The sequence below is a fragment of the Morchella importuna genome (genome assembly GCF_003444635.1).
Source record: "Morchella importuna strain M04M26 chromosome Unknown Morimp01GS027, whole genome shotgun sequence".
Classification (NCBI taxonomy): Eukaryota; Fungi; Ascomycota; class Pezizomycetes; order Pezizales; family Morchellaceae; genus Morchella; species Morchella importuna.
The window spans coordinates 37,688-56,663 of record NW_025763424.1 but is presented as its reverse complement, the minus strand read 5'-3'; the positions used below and the strand labels follow the sequence as shown (position 1 = coordinate 56,663).

The window sequence follows — 18,976 nt, the reverse complement described above, 5'->3', positions numbered from 1 at the left end:
CGAGCTCAGGGAAAAAGGTGTGGGGACGATCATTGACAGGGGTGGTGGTGGTGGGAAACAAGGGTTTTCAACTAATCGCCTGGCCAGGACATATATGTAAAACCCAACACAGTGGAAAGGTTTGTTTTGCTAGCGTGGCAGATTTGGAAATCGCCCTTTTTTTTTTTTATCTTCCTTTCCGGGATTGTACTGGATTACGTAGTGACATCGGTTTTGAAAATGCCTTTGCGTAAGATTTGTTCCTCGTGGTCGATCCTCGTAAAATCGTCATAGGATATCTATATACAAACGCCTAATCCCCCCCCCCCCCCCACACACCGACTCAAAGATATATATACACACAAAAAGGAATGTTGCGCTCCCTCTCTCTCAAATTCCATAATGCCACGCAATGTAGTAAGAATACCCCAGACAAAACAACGAGAGAAAATGCGAAGTAAAAATAACGCCCTTTTTAGTTCGCCATGCATGCACCCACCACCCCAATCCGATAAGAACGAATGAAACTAAGAAAAGTATAGAAACAAGAAGAAGAACGAAGAAATAAAGAGCGAGGGCAACAAAAAAGAAGAAAAACCACTACAGCTCAGAATTGATATTTGCAACAAAACAGTCCAAAAAGTATTTACAACCAGTGAAAGGGAAAAAAGAAAAAAAAGAGGAAGAGGAAGAGGAACGATATGGTACGTGGTAGCGGTGAAATTAATGATTAATTGGAAGAACGAGTGTGTAGAAGTAAAGTGAAGGAGGTAGGTATGGTAATCTTTTCTAGGTCACAAAGCCGTTTGCAGGTGGTTGTAGTTGTGGTAGTGGTGGCTTGAATCTTAGGCATAGATCCCTATAGATAATCATTAGTCCTTATCCCACAAATCAATGGCCATGAGTCAGGTTACTTACAGTACTCAGTCGCATATTCCACACTAAATTCTTTCGCCATACCTTGACACGTCGCCGGTGGCTTACCACCCGCTGTCAAGATGCGGTATGCCAATTTGTAATCCACAGACATATCCGGGATCGCCTTGATCCTGAGCCAGTCCACAGCGCCGTATCCAACCCCCATCTCACCCTTCGATGCCGTTGTGACTGCTGGCACACCCTCATCTCTCTGGCCCGCCAGCAGATACTTGTCGCTCCTCTGCACCCGAAAGTCGAATACGGGAATGGTGTTGTTGGGCGCAAAGTAGTGGTGTCCGACCATGATCGGCTGACGGGTCATCCTCGTGACAATGGAAAGTGACTCCGCAATCGTATCTTTGGGGAGGTTGACCATGATGTCCGGGAGGGTGTGAAGGAGCGTCGGGTTGCAGGCAGCCAGGCAAGAGGCATCGTAGAGGGTTGCGACGGCGCCATTGGCCGCTGGGATTGTAGTGCTGAGTGAGTCTGCGCAAGTATAATTCTGGACGCCGCGTCCGAGGACTACGCGTGCAAGGCTCGTGCCCGCATCTGGAGGAGAAAGGTTTTTCGTGCCTTTATTAATTCATATGTTAGTAAGAATTACTCGGGGTTGATATTTATATATAGTTTCTAGAAGGTTGGCGCCAAACTGCGGGGCATGCATATGAGGTAGTTGAATGGGCCAATGAGAAACTAACCATTTGTCTCGGGCATGACCGCACCTGAGAGATCGCAGCCGGTGATCTTTTGGTTCTTGTAAGCGGACAGAAGGCTTGCGAGCTCGGTCAGTTGAGGACTGGCACCGAGTGGGAAGGCGTTCGCGGCGGCGCTGGTGAAGCCAATGACCACGGCGGCGAAATGAAGGAAAAGCATCGTAAAGATATTCAAATGAAAGAAATGGAAAAATACAAAAAATAAAGTAAAAGAGAAAATACAAAATATATACGGATTAAAGTTGTTGCGAACAAAAAGACAACAAGATACAAAAAGGGCAGAGATTTGCAGTCCAAGTAGCTAAACTGAACATGAACTGAGACAGGTCAACACCAGATAAGAGAAGAAGTATTGACTGAGGTTAGGGTAGATAAAAAGGAAGAGTGATAGGAAGAAGAAGAGAAGTAGAAGTAGAAGCAGGAGATCGAATTCGGCACTGCTGCAGATACGGGTGCAAGTCGGAGGGAGAGAAGAATTGAGTTCGGCGGCAAGAAGATCTTCTAGTGTATCCTACTGAATTGACAGATTCAATGGGATGGTGAAACTGATCACCCAAAAGTGGGAGACATTCAGGGAGATATATATGTACTCTCGAGCGAGCATGCGGCGCATAACCAAACTAGACGGTTGTTGTAGAGTCTCAGACATTTGGTAGCCACAGTAGATGGGTATTGGGTAGCCCTCATTACAGGACATGGGAGTAACATGGATTTCTCGAACAGGCATGCTTAAGACAGGCAAGGTTAAGACTGTGTGTACTAGAGCATGCAGTTAACCCTCAAGAACCCAGCTTTGAGAGGGGGTAGGTCGGTGGGTGGGTGAGTGTGTTGAGAGGGGGGGGTGTAAGGTCCGTAGTAGAGTACCTAAAAGAAGTCTTAGATCAGTATCCTAGGAATAGAGGGAGCAGGATTTGGGGGGGCAAACCAACAATTCGTTTTACCCACGAGGACGGGTTGCACACTGGACAGTGCGTATCTCTCTCCTCTCTACCACCCATGATCCATAATAATCCATACCCACATCAAGCTACTCGCTCGCTTGATCGGTCTGGCTCAACCGTACCTGCATGGCTTGTGTGTCTTGTAGACGAGATTCTGCAGCCAATCCCTGAGAGTCCAAGACGCACACCCCTGCTGCTGCACGCTCATCACTCGTCACTCTCTCAAAACTCGCAATGTGATTCGACTCGTCTCATCTCCACAAAGCTTGGTGCTCGGCTGGTGCTAAAGTTGCCCCCTCATTCGCTACACCCTACCTCCCTTTCCGCCTTTTCCGTTCCCTCTTTCTCTAGTCTGCGGCAAAAATATACCACTAATCTCGCCTGCTAAGCGCCTATTCCTCTTAATTGCCCCCAATTAGATCCCTATCCGGGTGGTGACCCCTCCAAACCTATTATTAGAAAGGTTGGAGTTGCAAATAAAGCCCCTTCTGGGAGGAATCGGTACATATCCGAGAGGGTAGAGTTGGATTAGGCCCGAACCTTTACCGCCTGCGTGCGGCCGATATTAAACAAACACAAATATATTTACCGCAATTATTCATCGATCTCGATATACTGGCTATCTCCGGCCAGGGATTATCACTCGAGTGATTGGTTGAATGGCATCGATCTGCATCAGAAGTTTCCCATACAAGTAATTTTGATCTCTGGAAGCTGGCCAATTTTTCGAGTTATGGCGGTATTCATAGTTAACCCTCAAGAATGTTTATTCTCGTGCTCTGGAGATCAAATATATTGGCATGTTGTACGTACTCCACCCCCCTCCCGGCCCCTTGTATTTTGCTTAACGATACTCCTTATCAGAAACAGACCTTAAATCTCCACTTCGTGAAAACGCCCACGAGTGATCATACATGATTCTGGTCAACGGGTTTCTCCAGTTTGCCAGACAGTACCTATCAACCTCAATTGTTCATGTCTTGCAGCACTGCATGTTGTTCCCGCACTGCCCCTACTCGCATGTCGTAATTACCCTATTTGATCGGTCATACTCACCGGCCGGGGCTCGAAGTTAGGCAGCTGCATTCGTACTTACCGCGCAGTGCATTTGTTTTTTGGACAGGCGCAGTTCTGGTTCAGTTTCCCCACTTCATTGCATCCACCGCTCCGCATATATCTTGGCTCATTGATGCTTAGGTCCCTTTCATCCATTCATTGCTCTCACCAACCAATCTCACGGTGACGCCTTTGTCTTCTTCGAGACCTAGATCGTCTGTTCCGGCGATGGATGTGCCTCTTTTCAGCGCCATGTTGAATCTTTTGATTCGACAGCCATTGAGTATGGCCAAAGCACTTTCCACGCTATACTCTGCCATCACTCAAAGCAGATGGAGAAATTCTGGATAAGGCCGTTCGGAAATATACAGTAGTGACGTGGTTCAACAGATGCAATGCCATGTGCGCCGTATGGCATATGAACCGTCCCGGGATATAAATCCAAGAAAAACCGATAGGCTTTTTTAGCCTCCATGATCCATCAGTTACTCAGTGGCAAAGAGGGGAAAAAAAAGAAAAATGATTATCGGTGAATCCAGGATCTAGGTAGATACCTGTAAAAGCCCGGAAAATATTACAAATTCTCGGTAATGCCTGCCATAACTCCATGAGAGATACACAGCAGGGATCCATGAGAGTATACGGAAATCGAAAGATCGGACATGTGTAGCTATGCATGCCGTAGCATGATCACACGGCGCTGTTTAAGATCTGTCTAGTCCCTCAGTTTTCTTCTCTTCTTTCTCCTTTGGCTTACTGCCTCGTGGTCAAAGGAGGACTTTTTTCTTTGCCTTCTCCCTAGTGACTATTTCTCCTTGCATCTTCTTGGTCTCGAACATGTCACTATCAAAGGCACAGTCATCACTTTTGCGAATGACCATGCCTGCCGATTCTTGCCACGGATTCAAATCCTGTTCACCGTCTGTAATTGGATATGAACGGCGATTTTAGTGCAGTGAGCGAAACTTGATAGTATGCATCTGTGCCGTAGGAAGAATCCTTTGGAAGTGAGATACTTGCTATTTTACTAGCCACAATTAAGCGCTGCGAGAGCCTTCAACGATAAGAGCGTCAGTGGTGAGCCGAGTTACATGTAATCTTATGGATAGATAGGTGCACCGTGTATGTGGCACAGAAACAACATATATATTATTTCTTTGAATCTGGTGGGTCGACGGCGGACGACGTATCTGTATCTGCATTATGAAAGTCCGTTCTATTTGGAATCTGACATATATATGTAGGTCTATAAGACTAACATTCGATATGTCCACTAAACATCATCGATGCCTGCCAATATACAAAAATTATAAAGATAGACCTTACTATAAGAACACTCTTATAGCCATAGAAAGTTATTGTAATATTGCCAAGCTCTGGATCTGACTCTATCTTTATATACCCTCAAATCATTTGATTCCCTCGGGAGTGTCCTGTTTCTAAGGTAAGGGATTTTCTAGGTAGGATTTGAGTTATGGGGAATCGTTTTCATTACAAATTCCCAGGGGTTTTCTACGAGTAGTTGAATCATTCCTTACCACCCAAAACGAGTTTGATATTCACCCTAACCTATGTACCGTTTTATGAGACGGCGCTGCTAAGTACATGTACGTAGATTGCCACTTATTTACTCGCTGGAAACGAGCACCCGGGAATAACTTCATCACTAAGATGAAAGGTCGGGATTGGGGGTTGTAATTGCAAATATCGATCCCGATCTCACCCATATTAATCCTATTCTCATCTTCGCTCAAAAATGGGAAAAATAAAAAAAAAAACATATTTTCTCGGTATAACCCAAAAACCTTCACGAGCCCTGTCTGAACCTATACATGTATTTATTGTAAACTCAATAAAAATGCCCACATTAAGGCTAGGGGCGACACAGTCCGAGTTTCGCGACACACTATTTACACAAACTTAGTCCATATCTCAGCTTACAATACACGTAGCTAGGCCCAAACCGCGCACCATGCTACTGCCTGTTCATGTCGATCGATATAATATGTAAGCTGATGACTAGTATTGAGCTTGAGAAAGCGAGGCTCTGTAATTGTCTGTGCCCGGGTAAATTTCCAAGCTGTCATTGACACCAGTGGACCCATACCCGGAGATTATTTAGCCGGTGATTTGTATTATACAGTTCACTCACATTAATATTATAACTTAGAATGGGGATAAGTACTAGTAGAAAATGCTGACCACCTCGAGGAATTAAATTAATGAATTAAACAAAAACAAAAAAACCTCGAGGAATTAGAAAGGGAAAGGTTAATCACGAGTGATATTATATGATTTGGCTTCTGGTTTTAGCGATTTACCAGGGCAGTTTTCTGTGTCAGCATTTTATGTCACAAATAACAATATCCCTTTCCCGCGGAACATAGGTTTCCCATCCCCTTTCGGTTATTCTTTGTAGTTATATGCCTATGTAGGTACATTTATTCAGACCAAAAGCAAAAACGTCTAATGTATCAGTTCCATCTCACATCTGTTTTGCACCCAGGTCATGATAATGATGTTTGAGTTTATCCCTTGACTGTTATCCCTTTCGCTGAAACATTTGATCTTGTAGGCTGGGAGGTAATACAGAACGTGTACGTTTTCAGTTTTTACTAAACTTTCGCTTTTGAACTTGTCATGTGTCATGCGTCGTTTGTTTTGCGTCATTTGAAACAAGTCCTGAAGGAGCTTGGTGAACCACCAGGTGGGTAATAAATGCCGTTGAACAGTTAAGGTGAAATAGGACAATCGCTCCATGAAGTGTCCAGAAAGCCAGATGGATTGAATCCTCGCCCTCACGTACGTTTTAAAAGGAGTATCCCTCGGTGTAAGTTAAATTTGAAAGGTTTTGAGGCCGGGGATGATCTCGCTACGTCGATTTTCAAGTCTTGAGATTGCACCTCGCGACGAATAGTTTTGTGCTCCTAGATATTGGTAACACTCCGTCTACAAAGACGTGAGAGTGGCCAATTCACACCACAGCCAGGTAAGGCACGCAACGTTAACAGCGATTTGGGATGTCTAGCAGGGGTGGCCATCTTCTATAATGTGACGGCATAGGATGGTTGGGAAGAAAAAGTACCCAATACCAGGAAACTGGCAGAAAGTACCAAGGCTCGTACCTCCAGCCTCAGACCTAGGGTTCCGCGAGGTGGTCTCTTCGTTGCGAGCTTCCAGTCTTTGAAAAGTAAAGGTGTCAAATTCATTCTTGGCAATCCAATGAAGAGGAGAAACAGGTGGCCTATTCCCCTTATGGCCCTAGTACGACATTATTTGACAAGCCAGACCAGGAAAATACAAGTGCACACTACGGGCCACAAGCTGGATAGAGAGATTCGGTGCTCTTGAGTTGCGGACAGCTCTCACTTTCTACCCCTTCATTCTCCTTCTTTCCTTCCTTCTCTTATTCCTGAACAATTAATCAATTCAGCGCTTCCTTCCCGCTGATCGTTCATTGCTAGCTCGTGTGGGAATCTCTTTCGCTTTACTAGTCCTTCTCTCTATCTAGTATTGTCACCCAGTTGGCATTCAAAACAGCCATCTAGCTTTACCTCAATTGGTCTTTCTGGCCATTATTGGTCCACTCGGCGCTGACCGTCCTTCATCCGGCTATTTTGCTAGTTCTGTCGCCACACCACCTCTAGACACCTCTCCTCTCAGTCAACCTTACAAACTATCTATCCTTTGAAAGCAATCATCAATTTTATCATCTTATTGCTTAGATATCCGAGCAACATCCTCGATCCTCGATATTGTTCACTTAGCTTTCCCAATAGCTTCCGCGCGTCTTAGCAAAGCTTCAAGTCCTACAGACTAAAGGGAGGCCTGGATATATCAGTCCGATTGCTCAAATGAGTTCGGTCGTTCTTTCCTGGAGCATTTTTCTGGCCCTAGTGGGCGGCATCTATTGGGTTTACTTTTCGCCCAAATCTGCTACCGTTAAACCTAGCTCCAAGGCAGTCACGGAAGATAAGGGGGCAGGCAGCATATTTCTCAGTACCAGCGGCACAGAGAGTGCTGTAGCGGGCGAGAAAAAGAAGAAGAAGAAGGCCGCTCTCAGTAACACAGCCGCTAAGGAGCCTGTGTCGACTGGCAACATTGCTAAGGCCGCAGAGTCTACGGATGATGATGATGTTGCCCAAGAGGTGGACCAGGCCGAGCTTCTTCGCAGACTCCAGTCTTTGAAGGAGGGTGGCAATGTTGGGGGCAAGAAATCCTCCTCCTCTAGCTCTTCTACCCGTCTTGCTCCCAAGAAGGCTTTAGCAGCTCCGGCTTCGCCCTTCGCCACGGCTTCGCAGACGTCCTCAGCAGGAGCAGACGCTGATATTGACGAAGAGGAAGCCACTCGTCTTCCAGAATCCGAATATTCCGCTGCCTCCAAGCAGTCACATTCTTCCGATCCAAGTGACATGCTTGAGCCTTCTACCGGCGGACCGGGTGTATTGAAAATCAATTCATCCACCCAACTTCCGAGGTCGCAGAAACAAAAGACGACAAGCGCAGCCGACCAGGCTGGTGTACATGCGAGCAAAAATGCCAAAAAGAAGGAGAAACAAAAGGCCGCGAAGGAGGCAGAGAAGGCGGAACAAAAAGCCAGATTTGAGTTGCACCGTGCGACTATGAGGGCCGCAGAATCTGCTAAGCAGAAGCACAAGCCTCAAGCTGCTACCCCACCTCCACCTTCCGCATGGACGAGCGTAAATAGTCAAACCGCACCTGTTGCCCCCGCAGCTCCAAAAACAGATGGCCTTCTCGATACATTTTCTACGTCAACTCTAAACAAGCCTGGTACGGCCGACGATTCACCCATCGACAGCGAAGATGAGAAGAAACAGATGAGGAGTACTCACCTTGACAACTCTTACTGGGAGGAAATCCCAGAGCATCTCATTGGGGGTTGGAACGAAGTTCAAAAGAAGAGTCGCAAGCAGAAGAAGGCTGCAACTGATGCGCAAACTGGGGATGAGTCTACGGATGCTAAGAGCGGGAGAGAGAACTTCCAAATCAAGTCCTCAGTCAAGGCCCCAGTTAAGGCACCTGCCAAGATCGTGAAGCAAACTGTCCAGAAGAAGGACACTTCAACAAGTGGGAATGGATTTCAACTCTTGGACAGCGGGAGCACAACAAGTGATACCAAGAATTCAAGTTCCGATTGGGCAGAAATCGACGATTCCGACAACTGGGCAGTTCATCCCGAAGAATAGGTGTGGCCTTTTTAAACGTTCCTAATGCTGTTCGGATTTCCTTTTTTTTTTTTCGGTCAAAAATTTGGGTTGGGGGATTTCCGCCATTTGCATTTCTTACAATCACGCTGGAAGTTATTTGTTACTCCTTCTTTTCATCATCAACGGGTCTGGGTAGTCAACCTTTGAATGGGTTGCTCTTGTCATTTAAAAGCAGAACACCGCAATTTATGTTGATTGTTTGCCTGTAACTGGTTATGCTTCCTCTTATCAATATTTCGTTCATGACTTCTGTTGAAAATCTAGTTCAACGTCTTTTGTCGTTTGCTTTCTTTTCGGATTTAACGCTTTATCAAGGAGAGACTACCTACATATTTATGTAGAGTCCAGTCTTGCATATCCGGTTGTGCAAGTTTAAGCCGAAATCTTCAACTCTTGCCATTTCTGCATCAACTACCGCCGATGTCACCTAGTATATCAAACAATGTTTTCTAACTGCGCTGCTGACATTGAAGGGAAACATTACGATTGAAGTAAATGGCATCACGAAGTAAAGAGGACGTAGCTACGCACATCGGATTTTTTCATTTTTAGAATGTACATTATGTGTTGCGGCACAACAGGTACATATGCGGTTCAAAGATGCCCATCTTTGAGGAAATGGGATACTAGCGAGATATGTTAATTGGCTGCTGGGTTTTTCAAGGAAAAACTGCAGGGACAACTGCAGGAACTCATTTACTCAGATAACAAAAGATGAGTATCGTATCGCTAACAGTGATTGGGAGAATACTAATGTAGACCCTAACCCTATCGCCCAGGAAATATCAAATATCTAGGCCCTAACCCTATTGCCAGCTGCACTCATGTGGTGAATCCGCCAGAAGAGGTACATTGTAGCGTATGTGTAATAATAAGTTGTTGGTAAAGCCGGAGAGGCTTACTTACAGGTACCTACATGTATCTACCCCCGTGCCTCCTAGCTGCCTTTTCCCTACAGTACCTGGAGGCTGAACCACCCTAAGCTCTTAAAATAGCTCTGGAGAGTGCTAGCGTCGTGGTTAGGGAATTGACCGGCGGGCATCACAAATGCACTTCCCCCCTCCATTCTGGGCTAAGTTTGGAGCTTTACAGTAGGTACTGTATGTAGGTACACCTTGGGTTTTCGATTGAGAAACAATTAGGGTTGTGGCGCCTTGTTGTTACGTGAGGCGTCATCGGTCAAAGAATCCTCAAAAGAACTTTGAACGTGCGCACCTATGATATGATATAGGTACCCAGCGACGAATATCTAATAAAGTAAAATCTGTGAGATATTATCCCCGTGAATGCGATTTCATGTATCTATCAGTTTATTTACGCAGTAGGCTATCCAATCTAAAGCGGCGGTGTTGAATTTAACTGACCGGTGGTTCTGCTACAAAGGGATGGGATGGGTTGGTCGTCCGTACAGTTCTGACCACCTTGCCTCTCCGTCACTGAGCCCTAGCGGTCATCTCTCTGTCTACGAAAGACCTCCTTCCCACATTCGCTCACTTCCTCCCATCCTCACCACCCCGCCCCCTTCCCTTCTTTCTTACCTTTTCCTTCTCTTGATAAAGCCACCCACCTCCCCGCTTCCTGCACAACCTATACTACTATCACCATCAGATTTTCGCTTGCTCGAGCTGCTCTCGGGAATCGTTCTTTCAAGCTTTAGTGTCGATCTCGGTTTTTCCACTAAGCTCTAACATACCTGTCCGGCTGGAACCTAACTTTTTATCATCGCCTCTTCTTGAATTTTCTCTCTTCTAGTGGAGAAATAAGAGAATAATAAACCTCATAAAAGCCACTACTCTCAGGAATCACTAATACTACCACTCCCCTACCATTTGTGTAGCACCAAAGAACATCAGAAACAATGGCACAAATTCGAGGAACTGCGGGCTATCACTTGGGTCCGGATAATAGGCCATTTGGGGGACCCTCACACTCGGCAGCTACATCTGACCCTTCACCCCTTGATGCAATTCGTGAACAGACGAGCAAAATTGAAGACTTTCTGGATACCATTGCGGAACCTGTTAAACCGTGAGTTTTTCTCAATGACCGCCGGGGATGTGCTCAAGTAAGCATGAGGAGTACTAACGGAATTACCGTAGATATCTACCGGCAATTGGGCGATTTCTCATTGTCGTAACTTTCCTTGAGGATGCAGTTAGGATTGTTACACAATGGAATGACCAGCTCCAGTATCTCCGTGACTATAGACACAGTTCGTGCACCTTGCTTTTGCGTCTCTGGGTTCTCAAAAGGACACATGTTATCAGGATTTTATTTATGGAATTACATCTAACACGTCATCTATCATAGTACCTTGGGGCCTCACGCACACATTTCTTTTTCTCAATGTAGTCGCAATGTTGGCTTGCTCTACCCTAGTTATTGCCCGGCGTCATTCAGAATATGCCGTCGGCGGTCTTCTCGCCGTTGTTGTAACCCAAGCACTGGGATACGGTCTTATTTTTGACCTGAACTTCTTCCTTCGCAATCTTTCCGTCATGGGCGGTCTCCTCATGGTTCTTTCCGACTCATGGAACCGTAAACGGTTCGCATTTGCAGGTCTCCCCCAACTCGATGAAAAGGATCGCAAGATGTATTTTCAGCTTGCTGGAAGAGTCCTTCTTATCTTTTTGTTTATTGGGTTCGTATTCTCTGGTGAGTGGAGTATCACTAGAGTGATTGTTAGTATGCTTGGATTTGTTGCTTGCGTCATGGTTGTGGTTGGGTTCAAGGCAAAGCTCAGTGCTGTCTTATTGGTTGTAATCCTGAGCATTTTCAACCTTTTGATCAACAACTTCTGGACTGTGAGTATATCCTTTGTTTTGGATTTCATCTAGAGTTGGGTCGGTAAAGTGAGTATTTACTAAACGCGAACGCAGCTTCACCCCCACCACCCGCACAGGGACTTCGCCAAATACGATTTTTTCCAGATCTTGTCCATCGTGTAAGTATCTCCTGATTTGCCCTCAAGGGTTCCTCTGTGTAAGCTTGAAGCTGACAAATTAAAGTGGCGGTCTTGTTCTTCTCGTCAACATGGGACCTGGACAATTCAGTGTCGACGAAAAGAAGAAGGTTTACTAGTTCTTCGCGGGCGAAAGGTTATAAATCTTCTTGTTGGGCAGGATTGTCACAGGAAGATGTACTGGGTTGTAAAAGAAAATATAGGGAAATCATGCAATGAACGAAGATATGATTATTGGGACCCTCGGGGCAGAGGCTGGGGGGGGGTTTGTAAAGTCAATTCGCGCAAATCATAAGTAGGACCAAGGCTGTTATTGCGAGTTGAATGATAGGGTAGTAAGGTATTTCCTGTGCGAGTGCATCACAGTGTGCCAAGTATCGTTTCCTTTTTTTTCTTCTTTTTTCCGTCAGGTGGCGCTTGTGTTCATAATTGTATGTGTGGTATTCTTACCAATACATGGGGATGGGTGTGGTTATAAATAGAAGAACACAATGAGAAGAATACAACGTGTCTTTCGTTTCAATCCAAGTATTTAGTTACACCTTGCCATGGCGGGACTCAGCATGCCGGATCCCTTGCTGTCCCGGACCAATTTCTCTGAGAGTTCTGTTTTTCCTACTGCAAAATCAATTTGCTATCTTAGATCCCCCGGCGAATCCTAATATATGGAATCTACGCGTCATAGAATATCACTCGGTACGTTTCAGCAGTTCGGAGAGATATCGACACGTAAAGAACATTGCCTATCTTATTTTAAGAAGTAACAGAGAACCAGACTTCAGCACGGGAAATCATTTGAAAATTTCTGAGTATCCGATGGTATGACAATTAGTTTCGTTCTAGAAGAGACGCATTAAAAGTGATAAGTTTTGCGCTAATAATATTTATTACCTGTAAGAGTAGGGCTAATTCCATAGTATGTAATGTGTAGTGATACAAAGATATCTACAATGCTATAATGTGGTATGTGGTTGACTACGATACTTACCTTGAAATTTAGTTACCTATTGCACGATTTAACCAACACTATGGTAAGTGAAACCGAAAGGATAAATCGTTTGATTGCCATAAAATCAGGGATTGGCTAACTAAGCCTGAGTTTTGGCGACTATCGTCACATCGCGGCGCTCTTGATTCGAATGTTTTGAAGTTACCTGAAAACTGAGAATTCACTGTGCTAAGATAAATATACAGATAGTAACAAATGAGTAGGCTCAATTTATGGAACCTATCCTTTGACAATCAGAGGTAGCCTCGGGCGATTTTTCAGACCCTGTTATTGCCTCATCGGTCTCATCTAATGCTTCAGGTGTGTCTTCCGAAACGTATTGTGGTGGTGATGCAATATTTGCATCTAGGGGGTGCTCTTCATCATTCTCGAGGTCATCGTTCATCTCCCTCTCCATCGTTTCACAATTTATAGTGTTTTTCTCCGAGTCCAGTTTAGCGTACCTACACAAATTAATCAGTAAACCTGTAGAATGGTTGGAAATATGGCGTCATCATGAATACTTTCTCTTGGCCTTTTTCGTCTTACTGGCCTTCTTCTTCTGTGCCTTTTCGACTAGCTTTGCGTGCCTACTTTCGGCTCCATTGAATCGCTCATCAAGTTTCATTGCCAGAATATTTCTGGCAATTTTGCGATTTTGTTCCCTGGATCTCGTGGCCTGGGATTTAACAACAAGGCCTGTTGGTAGATGTTTGAGCTGAACAGCCGAGGCTGTTTTGTTCTATAAGGCCATGAATGGAGGATTAGTTTGTTCGACTGCCTGGGTATCCTGATAACTTACGACTAAGTGTGCTCGCGTTAGTATATTTAAATATGGATAGAGTGTGAAAAACACTTACTCTTTTGACCTCCAGGGCCGCTGGGACAATGTGGTTATGTCAGAATTCTTCCATATCATGAATGTTTCTATGTTCCATTATTGCCGATTACCTTCCCTTCAGAAATACTTCAACAATTTCATCCTCAATGACCGATGGTCTGGGAGGCATCGGTTTGCCTTTTCCGAGGGCCGGAACGCAAGAGAAACATTGCTTGCATTGTGCATGTAAGCGTAATATCCCGAAATGAATGCGGTGCTGTATTCGCTGGGTTATCATGATAGCTGGCTTGATTTGGTAAATTCGGTGGTCCTTAGCTATAGTTGAAGCTGGCAGGTTTGAGGTTCAACGGGGCTTGGCAGTCACGGGTCTTCGGGGAACATCAAGCTTGGGCTTTGTACCCATGCAAGTACTAGTTGTTTGAGCCATCACTTTAGAGCTTCCTGTGATCTGTGTCATATCACTCCTTACTCCGGCCGAGGTATGAAAACCCTGGTATGAATACATGCAGGTATTCAAATTCAACACGATTTGACCATTTGAACTACATGTATTTCGATGGTGCCAGTCGACGTTAGCGCGCCTTTCCGGCCATCGGTCCAGACGAAAAAGAAAAACGATGTTAGAGATGGAAACCCATTCCTAGTACGTATGTATCAAGAAATCACTTATATGGAGGTATAGATCTGGATCTATGTGGGTAAACTATGATTTCATTGGTGGTTTCGCGGTGGCTATTAGGTTCGTGTTCTTCACCCAACTCATTCAAAAATGTAGATATGAGGGACTGGAACAGGTAATCGGTAGTCCTTGTTATCGCTTATAGAATGGCTGTCTTGAAATTTACATACTTTTTTATTCTTGATGGGCTAGATATATTTGGTACGAGAGATAACTTTGGTGAGGGAAAAGGATAGGTTTATCGTAAACGTAGAGTCAAACATCCCTCTTGGCAATTTTAACTAAACGAATCATTCGTCATCACTCGCTCGATTATCAGTGAAACTGTCCACTTATAAGGTGGTCAACTGTTCGCCGATCTGATGCTAGATAGGCTAAAATAATAATAAGGGAATATCTATAAAAGAAACAAATCTAATACCCGATAAAGATTTAAGTTAGGAAGCTTTAAAGGTTTTGTTTGATAAGAACGAAAAATCAAATCACACAGCCCGAGATTACAATAAAGGTGTGGGGCAACGCGATGGTAAATTTCCTGGAACAAGAAAACAATCCTTTATCACAAAGAAAAAGAAAGAGGAGAGAAGAAAGACCATTGTGAACGTAGAACATGAATAGATAAGGCTAGGCTAAAAGACATCGCATGACCCTAATAGATTTCGTCTTGGTAATGTTGGCCAAGGGGGGTCAAAAAAGGGACTCCATGGTATTCATTTTGGCGTAATAGTGATCAGTCATAAAACATCCCATTATGCTCATTGCTGCTCCCTAGATCGGTCGTTATCCTTGAAGAGACCCTGCTCTTCGAATGTATCAATAAGAGGCCGTAGAGGTTCAATGTCGCGGCGTTCTAGCAGATCGAAGGCCTATATATGTAAGAGCCAGTTTAACTTGGATTTATTTGATGAAAGCACATACCCTTGCGAAGTGAATAAAGTGAGCGAAAAAGCTATTGAAATGGGCCTCCAGACTCATATGTACTATTTTGGCAAAATGCGTATGGTAGATATGTGCGAATACTCTGAACATTTGCTTATAGATCGCCTTACAAGTGGTGTAAAAATTTGGGGGGAATCCCCCTTCCTTGCCAATCCACGCCTGCCCACTGGCGCCCGGAGTACCGGCAGGCGAGCTAGCAGAAGACCCCCCAGGAAGGATAGCGGATGGGGTGTTGATTGTGGCCGTAGTAGTAGGGTTGGATTTCGAAGGAAATATAGTCTCATCATTGATGCGGTTTGAGATCCATTGCAGCACGTACTCGATGTAAGTCGGAGCAGGGAGCCGAAGAGGCTTTTTATTGGAATCAAGCCATGAATAATCCAGTCTGTACTCAAGTAATTTTATGTTAGCATGGTTTCATTGCACAAGCTAGTATTTCGAGAGTGTAATGGGTGGGGTTTGAGCAGATGTCGATTACATACCCAATGCCTGCAGACATAGACGGGCAAGCTTGAACAGTGCAAAATTCCTGAACGACTCCGAAGAATTTGTTCAACATATCAAAAAACTCAAAAACTATTAGAGATCCAGATTAGCGTTGACCATAACGTTCCTTTAGTACTAGTGATGCTCGTCTGTTAAAATCAGAATCAAAAGGAACCTACTATTCAACGCCAACCATTCCCCCTGGTCAACATATCTCGGCAACACAACAATAGTTGAGAAGCTTCCTTTAACAAGCTGACTGGTAACAAATGGCTTGCACAAGTACAACGGTTTCTGTGTTACTCTTTGGGCTGATGGGGAGCCTGGCATAAGTCCCGCCGGGGAGGCGTTACCAAAGCTCCCACCACCGGCTCCACCACCGGCTCCACCACCGGCTCCAGCGCCTGCAGCAGCACCAGCACCAGCAGGTTCTTGATTAAGAGGGCCAGGCTTAGGCTTACGGGGGCGGAAACCGCGACTAAAAAAATCGGTGACGGAGGCCAACATGTCAGAAATAACTCTTCAAGAGGTTTGAAGTTGGATAAGAGTGAAACACGAACAGATGTAGAGAAAGTATGATGCTGGTGTGGGAAAAAGAGAGGAAGGAGATTGAGGAAACAATCAAGAGAGAGAAAGAATAGCATACCCTAAAGAACCGAAAAATTGCGACATCTGGTAAACAGTAGCAGCTTCCTTAGCCTTGAAGCTTATCGAGACGGGATTGAAGAAGCCGCTTCTGGAGTGTGGCCGATCGGAATAGTTAGAGCGGAAGTTGAGCAAGTAGCAGGTAAGAAACAAAGAGGAGAAGGAAAAAAAAAAAAAGCGAACTTCGGTATAAATGGGATATCTATCGTTCGAGTAAGGGAAGAGAGCTGTTGGCGGTCACGAACAGTGGTACACCAAGGAAAGGGGCCATAGGAGTGTGGCTTTCGGTATGCAACATGTACCTAGAGCGCCACTGTCCGTGGCGCGGAGACAGTAAGTCAGGTACCTACATGTAGAGTAGGTACATGTACATACTTTGTACTAGAGTAATAAACCCATGTTTGGCTAAATACCCCCCGAACTAACCACAGAAGAATTTCAGAACAGGCTCTAAAAATCCTATCATCTTTGAACGAATTTGGGGGGTACCTTGCCCCAGAATTACATGCATGTAGTAGGTACTCATATCGCCAGAATTAAAATAAAAGCCTGGTCAAAATGACTCGTGATTGGTTAAACTTGCGTGAAAGTATTATGCCACGCCTCACGTGATTGTTAATATAATTCACCTTCTAGTGCTTCTTTTCTATACTAAGTGCTTGTTTTATGTACTTATATTGAACTAAATAAATGTATGAATGTAGACAAGGCCCTGTTATAAACACGTATATTGCGAAACCTATCCGGCATGTGGCCAGTACCGTGCATGTATATACCCACGTAAATCTGTGGAACAAACTCATAATTTCTTCCACGAAGTCCCTAATTTCCATCCAACATTGATTGAGCTGATATTTAAGTATGCGACCATGATCGAGAATCCAGAAATACATATCTCCAGATACTGAGCATACATACAAGCCACATCTATTCCATACCTTCCATTAGTGCTGGGTTATCTAAGTACATTCCCTTTCGATTAACCACTGCTCGAAGAAGCTCCCACTCGTCGCCCTCTTCGAATCCCCATTTATTAGGCTCTGAAAAGCCCCATGCCTGGGCAACCTTATCTAGCGCCTCTCTCTCCTCCTCTCTTAACCACCTGTATCTCAAAGGTGTTCCAACTATCCATGTAACTCTCACCATCTGATCGTTCGAAGTCATCAAAGCAACCATCCCAATGCTTCCGGTAAAACCAACGTATGCCAATAAGCCAGAGAACGCATATTTTAAAGCGAGCGAGTGATCAACTTCATCCTGGTACCCAGCCATGGTATCTGCGAGGGCGTATATAGCAAAAGGAGCTAGGCAGCCTGCTACAGCTGCTGGGGCAGCTCTCCGGACCAATTTAGCTTTCATGAAAGCCGGAGCGCCATACGAGGTGTCAATGATATCAAGACAGATCGACATATCTCTCGACTCAATAGCTACGTCAAGTGCGGCAGATGCGATATGACTTGGGATTGCGTATTTGATCTGGTTGGGATTGGGCTGCCGGGGTTTGGATGAGCCTGGAGGTGTGTATGATTTGTTGGCGTAAAGAGAAAACACAGCCGGTATCGGTGACGGATCGCGGATTAGAGCCTGGAGCGAGACGTAGGATGCAAGGATTGAAGGGGTGATAAAGACATCCGGGTGAGATATAATCTTGTAGGCCAGACCCGTGAGCGATTGAAGACTTTTTAGAGAGCTTGGTTTGGAGGAAATGATAGCACCCGACCCTGTTGCGTTTACCGTTGATCCAAGAGTCTGCTGCTCAGATGCTCCCCGCGAGGATGGAGAATGGTTCACCGGCTCCGCCGGTTGACACTCGTCAAGTGACAGTAAAACGGATGTAGGGGTACTAGCCGCAGAGCTTTGCGCCGAACCTTGTAGTCGAAAGCCGGCATAACTTTTGCATGCCTGCAGTGCCAAAAGGACGTCCGACTCGGTCGGTGAAGATTTCGTACTGTGAAGTGCTTTCTGGATTCTCTCCTCCAAGGACGCAAGGGAACGAAGACTCTCTCCAGTAAGTATCTGGCTTGACCGTGTACCATTTTCAGGTAAGGTTGACGGAGAGCGAAAAGAACGTGGTGCGGTTTGGACAAGATGTTGAACTCGGGTGTGCGGTGAAAGTAAGGACCATTGGCGGATTGAACGATTGAGTGACCGAGTTCCAACTGCTCGTGAACAAGAACTGCAGATCAATGAGGAGCCCCTCATACTTTTTTCTTGCTAATGTTGCTGGGTTAATTGCAACTCGGGTCTTAATTCCGATTATCTACTCTAGGTGTACATATATATATCCTAGATAGGTAGTGGAAAGTGAACTTTCAAACCATCACAACCCTAACCCTTCGATAGTGCTATCCTAGAATCTAGGTAGAGTACAGTACATATGTAATTACTTACATATAGATGATTCTAGTATTGCTATATGTACTCTCTCAGTGGAGAACAACAGTGGGGTATATATATACAAAAATGCAATTGCCTGCTTCATTAGTCGGCCGTGGTATTGTTCGAAGATCGAAGTAGGTACATGTACTTTTGTACTACATTTAGATCGGCACCATTGATACCTGTAATTACCCCACCAGGTTTGACGCGCAGCGTCTCACA

General features: G+C 44.9%; 6 protein-coding genes across 6 annotated transcripts; 3 read left to right on the top strand and 3 right to left on the bottom strand.

The window, feature by feature from the left end:
• Positions 1 to 824: 824 nt before the first annotated feature.
• On the bottom strand, positions 825 to 1,770 carry LAJ45_07946 (uncharacterized protein; the record flags this gene model as incomplete). The annotated part of the gene is made up of 3 exons (XM_046117501.1): positions 825 to 838; positions 898 to 1,470; positions 1,596 to 1,770. The coding sequence occupies 3 exons, from the start codon at positions 1,768 to 1,770 to the stop codon at positions 825 to 827; spliced, it is 762 nt and encodes a 253-aa protein (XP_045969150.1).
• Positions 1,771 to 3,465: 1,695 nt separating this feature from the next.
• LAJ45_07945 (uncharacterized protein) lies at positions 3,466 to 3,958 on the top strand (the record flags this gene model as incomplete). The annotated part of the gene is made up of 3 exons (XM_046117500.1): positions 3,466 to 3,545; positions 3,628 to 3,685; positions 3,749 to 3,958. The coding sequence occupies 3 exons, from the start codon at positions 3,466 to 3,468 to the stop codon at positions 3,956 to 3,958; spliced, it is 348 nt and encodes a 115-aa protein (XP_045969149.1).
• A 3,503-nt stretch (positions 3,959 to 7,461) lies between these two features.
• On the top strand, positions 7,462 to 8,814 carry LAJ45_07944 (uncharacterized protein; the record flags this gene model as incomplete). Its single annotated transcript, XM_046117499.1, has 2 exons — positions 7,733 to 7,755; positions 7,839 to 8,814. 2 exons carry the CDS (start codon positions 7,733 to 7,735, stop codon positions 8,812 to 8,814), a joined length of 999 nt encoding a protein of 332 aa, XP_045969148.1.
• A 1,879-nt stretch (positions 8,815 to 10,693) lies between these two features.
• On the top strand, positions 10,694 to 11,916 carry LAJ45_07943 (uncharacterized protein; the record flags this gene model as incomplete). The annotated part of the gene is made up of 5 exons (XM_046117498.1): positions 10,694 to 10,863; positions 10,935 to 11,047; positions 11,146 to 11,639; positions 11,715 to 11,779; positions 11,844 to 11,916. 5 exons carry the CDS (start codon positions 10,694 to 10,696, stop codon positions 11,914 to 11,916), a joined length of 915 nt encoding a protein of 304 aa, XP_045969147.1.
• A 1,095-nt stretch (positions 11,917 to 13,011) lies between these two features.
• LAJ45_07942 (uncharacterized protein) lies at positions 13,012 to 13,795 on the bottom strand (the record flags this gene model as incomplete). Its single annotated transcript, XM_046117497.1, has 5 exons — positions 13,012 to 13,249; positions 13,310 to 13,527; positions 13,588 to 13,589; positions 13,646 to 13,665; positions 13,737 to 13,795. 5 exons carry the CDS (start codon positions 13,793 to 13,795, stop codon positions 13,012 to 13,014), a joined length of 537 nt encoding a protein of 178 aa, XP_045969146.1.
• A 1,265-nt stretch (positions 13,796 to 15,060) lies between these two features.
• Positions 15,061 to 18,577, bottom strand: LAJ45_07941 (uncharacterized protein; the record flags this gene model as incomplete). The annotated part of the gene is made up of 8 exons (XM_046117496.1): positions 15,061 to 15,171; positions 15,224 to 15,629; positions 15,727 to 15,820; positions 15,910 to 16,208; positions 16,377 to 16,466; positions 16,559 to 16,677; positions 16,751 to 16,756; positions 17,360 to 18,577. The coding sequence occupies 8 exons, from the start codon at positions 18,575 to 18,577 to the stop codon at positions 15,061 to 15,063; spliced, it is 2,343 nt and encodes a 780-aa protein (XP_045969145.1).
• Positions 18,578 to 18,976: the final 399 nt, after the last annotated feature.